Source organism: Stigmatopora nigra, chromosome 9, assembly GCF_051989575.1.
Source record: "Stigmatopora nigra isolate UIUO_SnigA chromosome 9, RoL_Snig_1.1, whole genome shotgun sequence".
Lineage (NCBI taxonomy): Eukaryota > Metazoa > Chordata > Actinopteri > Syngnathiformes > Syngnathidae > Stigmatopora > Stigmatopora nigra.
Window position 1 is genome coordinate 9026054 of NC_135516.1, and position 4710 is coordinate 9030763.

Below are 4710 nucleotides of genomic sequence, written 5' to 3' on the forward strand. Positions count from 1 at the left end.
AATGGAGAATCTGTAAGGATGACTGTATTCTGATTATGAAGTTTAATTCCGATGACCTCAATATTAATATACTTCTTCGCCCCACAGGTCCCTGAAGTACAGCGACCTGCGTTTGATAGACTCCAGCTACCTGACTCGTACGGCCCTGGAGCAGGAAGTAGGCCTAGCCTGTACCTACGTATCCGTAGGGGTCTTCCAGGAACCCAAGAAGTTGGCGGGCTGTTACGGTCGCGCTCCCGACGCGGGTCCTCGGGAGTCAGACGGGGAAAAGATGGCCGCCGCCGTTAACGAAGGAGAAGAGCTAGAGCGACCTCATAGCAACGGCAGCGCGGCCGCCAGAACCTCCGCGTCCTCGGTGGAGAATGGCGTCAGTTCATCCGACAACGCGGAGGGACCCCCGAGGCCCTGCGACACGTCGGGACTGAAGCAGGAGTGCGACTCAATGGGCAGCCAACTGCCCCCCATTCCCAGCAAAGCCTCCAAGGCCCCCCCGTCTCTCTACTCCGGCTCGTCGTCGTCGTCCTCGCCGTCGCCGTCCTCCTCGTCCACGCAGCGGCCCAGCCAGTCTACGCAGTGCGGGCGCCGACCTAAGACGGCACGGATATCGCCGCGCACCGTCATAATGTCACGGCCGGCGTACAATCTGCTGTCGGCCGACTCGGGCGGCCAGCTGAGTTCCTTCTCGCTGCTACCCCACGCCGACGTGGACTGGAGCAGCACTCTGAGGCCCCCCGTCACGTCCGGCCTACACGGCGAGGAGCAGAGCGCTTACTATCGCGAGTGGACCGTCGCCAAACAGCATCACGCTGACTTTGAGGCGCCGCCGGCGCCGCATCCTCGACGTCTCCTGCTGAGCGGACCCCCACAGGTAAGCAGTTTTCATTTATATGATGTTTGGGGAGGGAAATTGACTGGTTCTTTGACCCAAAAGGATTTCATCAAATGCTTTCTGTACTTGGACTGTTTGTACTGCATTTGTTTTTTTCATGACTCTTGATTTTGAACTGGATTTTATTCAAAACAAAAATTGATTTGGACATCAGATTCCATACAGTCATTCCATTGTTGGGTTTAAGAGTTAAAGGTCAACACACTTTTTCATTACTGGTATCCTTCATTCATAAATACCCAAAAGGATTTTTTTAATATAGTTGTAAAAGAGTCAGGTTAGTGGCTTAGTGTTGACGCTTCTGAGCGTTGTTCTTCAATGGATAGTTTTCATTGGCTTCCCAAAATATGTCTTCTAACATTCTAAAAACATTCAGGTTTACTGGTGATAAGTTTGTCTTTTTTTTTGTTACGCATGCTTCAAATTTGCAATTAGCAGGCAAATAGTCCCAGCTGCTGCAGAAATGAATAGATGGATCCATGTAAAGACATTTTGGGGGTGTATGCTTTGCCATATCATGTGACCAATATGTGTACGGCATGTCAATCAAAGCAGATTCTGCCTCCCTCTTGGCTAGGTGGGGAAAACAGGCGCCTACCTCCAATTCCTTCGCATTCTCTTCCGCATGCTAATCAGACTTTTGGAGGTGGACGTGTTTGACGAGGAAGAGTTGGAGGAGGAAGAGACGATTGAAGGTAAAAGCTGCCAGTCCGACCCAAAGCTTATTCGCCTCACGATGGCTCGTTGCAAATGTTATGTTACAGAGCCGTCGGAGGGGCTGGTGGCTGAAAATAGCCAATGGCCGGACGTGGAGGATATGCGCAAACTTCCCTTCGACCCAAACCCAAGAGACTGCAAGTTTAGGAAAGCTAGCCCCGTCCACAGTGATAAGACCCCAAAGCGCTACCGAGGTAAGAAGAATGGTGAGTTAATGAAACTTTGTAAATGAATTGCCATTTAGAACACGTGTTTGTCCACCGACAGTTTTCAAGAAAAACGATGGGAACCAGAAGGAAATCAAACGTCAGACCAAGTCCATACGACTGACTCGCTTTGCCACTCACAACGCCTTTCATCACTGTGAGCAATGTCACCACTACTGCGATGCCAGCCCCGACACGCAGGTGAGCGCACCCCCATATTTACCATGGCATCACTAACTTTTTTTCTAAGGCCGCACCTGTCAAAATCATCTTTGTCCCAGGCCACATTGTAATTAATATTAATTTCCTTTGGCGAGCTATTCTATGGGCCCAAACCGTGTAGATATTTATCTCATCCTCTACCACACCTAAATCAAATCAACTCATCAGCAAGCTGTTCAGAAGCCTGCTGATCATCCTGATTATTTGATCCAGGTGTGTTAGTGGAGGAAGACATTGAAAATAGACAAATGTTAAAAACTTTGGAACTGATAGCAATGAGAAGCTGGATGTCATCTCAATTCATTAATGTAACTATTTAAGGATAAAGTAAAAGACATAAACCACAAGCAGAATAAATTACAGCAATATACTTAAATGACCCAGGTATTGCAGTGCAGTCTAGATTCCTCCCTACAAAGAAAATCTGACATAAAAAAAGGGAAGAATGTAAATGTATAGTTAGTGGCCGAAATTTGTGTGAGACAACCTTCCTATTTCTAAAATTTCAGAGGAAGAGAATGTGTCATTTTTTGGGGGACATCATGGAATTTAAAAAACATTGAAATGATACATTTTCTCACTTTACGCTTTTGCCCTGTTATCTATGCTCCATCTTGGCTCAAATGATAACATATACATAGCAACAGCTCTAGTCAGTTTGACACTCTCTGCCAACTGCTCACCCTGTCTTAAATATGTTTGTGTTTGAACCCACACGCTTGTTTGTGTGAGAGACAGCTGTCTGAGTGCACGTTCCACGCCTTTACCTTCTGCTCATCCATGTTGGGGGAAGAAGTCCAGCTCCAGTTTGTCATTCCCAAAGACAAGCTGCAGCACTTTATCTTCAGTCAACAGGGGAGCCACCTGGAGAGCATGTGCCTGCCTTTGGTCTCCACCAAGGTTTTGCTAAAAGCTTATCTCACGCTCTTGCTTCAACGGCAATACCGAAACCTCCAATCTAAAATGTCACCCGTTCTCCAGGACCCCAACCTGTTGAAGAGCCCCATCTTCACACCAACGACTGGACGCCAGGAGCACGGCTTGCTCAACATCTATCACGCTATGGAGGGCGCCGCTCACCTGCACATCCTGGTGGTCAAGCACTTTGAGATGCCACACTACAGGAGGTACTGGCCCAACCACATCCTGCTCGTCCTGCCCGCCATGTTCAATAACTCCGGAGTCGGTAAGCGGCTTCGACGTCGGTACGAATAGCCGATGGAGCCAAAAGAGTTCATTATTTCCCTTGACCGTTCTAGGGGCTGCACGCTTCATGATCAAGGAGCTGTCGTACCATAACTTGGAGCTCGAGAGGAACCGGTGGGAGGAGCAAGGCGTCAAGCGGCAGGAAGTTTGGCCATTCATTGTTATGATGGACGACTCGTGCGTGCTGTGGAACGCCCAGCAACCGGCGGACGGAAGGTGCTAGCTACCTTAGATCTCGGCACAAGGCTGTTTTTCTTTAGCATGTGATGACCATTCTGATTGTTTGAAGAGCTGTAAATCTCCCCTCACGCAACTGTCGGACTGTCATTCCGCAGCGAGGCACCACACGCCGGTTCGTCGCTCATCAACGTTTCCCTGAAAGCAGTTCTTTGGCACATGGAAACCACGCCAAAGATCCCTCTCTATGCCATATGCGGAACTCGCAAGTGGAACGGCGGCCTGGCCCGCAAAGCCCTCCGCCGGCCCTTCAGTCGGAGCCACCTTCACGACTTTGTCTTGCTCAACGTGGATCTGACCCAGAATGTTCAGTATGATCTCAATCGGTGAGTCCGGGATCGGCGGGGTCCACGTCACGGTTTCTTGGGCGTATTTGACGCTCTCTTTGGTGGGGATGAACGGTTTGCAGGTACAGTTGCGAAGAAGTGGACTTCAATCTTCGGGTGAACAGCAGCGGACTCCTGCTTTGTCGCTTCAACAGTTTCAGCTTGATGAAGAAGCACATTCCGGTGGGAGGCAACCAAGACTACACGGTCAAACCCAAACTCATGGTGGGTGCCTTAACCCTTTAAACAGCACGTCATTGGTTACCTTTGGTTACCTTTGGTTACCATTGGTCGCCATTGGTTGCCATCGGTTGCCATTGATGGTGTTAGGCATCCAACCCATTTTGATTACCAGGGCTAACAGAGAACTCCTCCCAACTTTTCTCTGTGTTCACAGGAGATCGAAAACCCAGCTACTATCAGCCCATCGCAGTATGTTTGCGCCCCAGACAGTGAGCAGACCCTGCTAGATGCACCGGCCCAGTTCCTACTGGAAAGGTACCTACAGAACTGCAGCCACCGGCTCTTCCCTGAAGCAATCCGGAACCCAAACAACCCGGTCCTGTCCATCGACAGCTACCTCAATATCAGTCCAGAAGTAAGAACTAACTTTGAAAAGTTGTGAGAAGAAGAAGAAGCAGATATTTGAATGAAAGTTGTGGTCGTCTTGCATATGTGTGCCAGATATCCGTGTGCTACATCAACTCCCGTCCACACTCCACCAACCTCAACCACCAGGGCCTAGTGTTCAGCGGCCTGCTGTTGTACCTCTGCGACTCCTTCGTCGTCTCCGGACTCATCAAAAAGTTCCGCTTCCTGAAAGGTGAGTCCACCTCATTGCGATCTCTAACCTCCAATCAGCAGATCATCTTAACGCAATACTATCTTTTGCAACTGTGTCCTCCAG

General features: G+C 49.4%; 1 protein-coding gene across 5 annotated transcripts in view; it reads left to right on the plus strand.

The window, feature by feature from the left end:
• The window catches only part of greb1l (GREB1 like retinoic acid receptor coactivator), a 34329-nt gene that overhangs the window by 27112 nt on the left and 2507 nt on the right, over positions 1–4710 (plus strand). For 4 of the 5 annotated variants that reach the window (XM_077724158.1, XM_077724159.1, XM_077724157.1 and 1 more), the window contains 11 exons: positions 88–868; positions 1467–1584; positions 1654–1800; positions 1874–2013; positions 2773–2934; positions 3016–3220; positions 3294–3456; positions 3576–3803; positions 3887–4028; positions 4201–4401; positions 4488–4626. In XM_077724158.1, coding sequence (XP_077580284.1) covers positions 88–868; positions 1467–1584; positions 1654–1800; positions 1874–2013; positions 2773–2934; positions 3016–3220; positions 3294–3456; positions 3576–3803; positions 3887–4028; positions 4201–4401; positions 4488–4626 — 2426 coding nt within the window. The remainder of the gene's footprint in view (positions 1–87; positions 869–1466; positions 1585–1653; positions 1801–1873; positions 2014–2772; positions 2935–3015; positions 3221–3293; positions 3457–3575; positions 3804–3886; positions 4029–4200; positions 4402–4487; positions 4627–4710) is intronic. The other variant, XM_077724161.1, reaches the window with a different exon arrangement.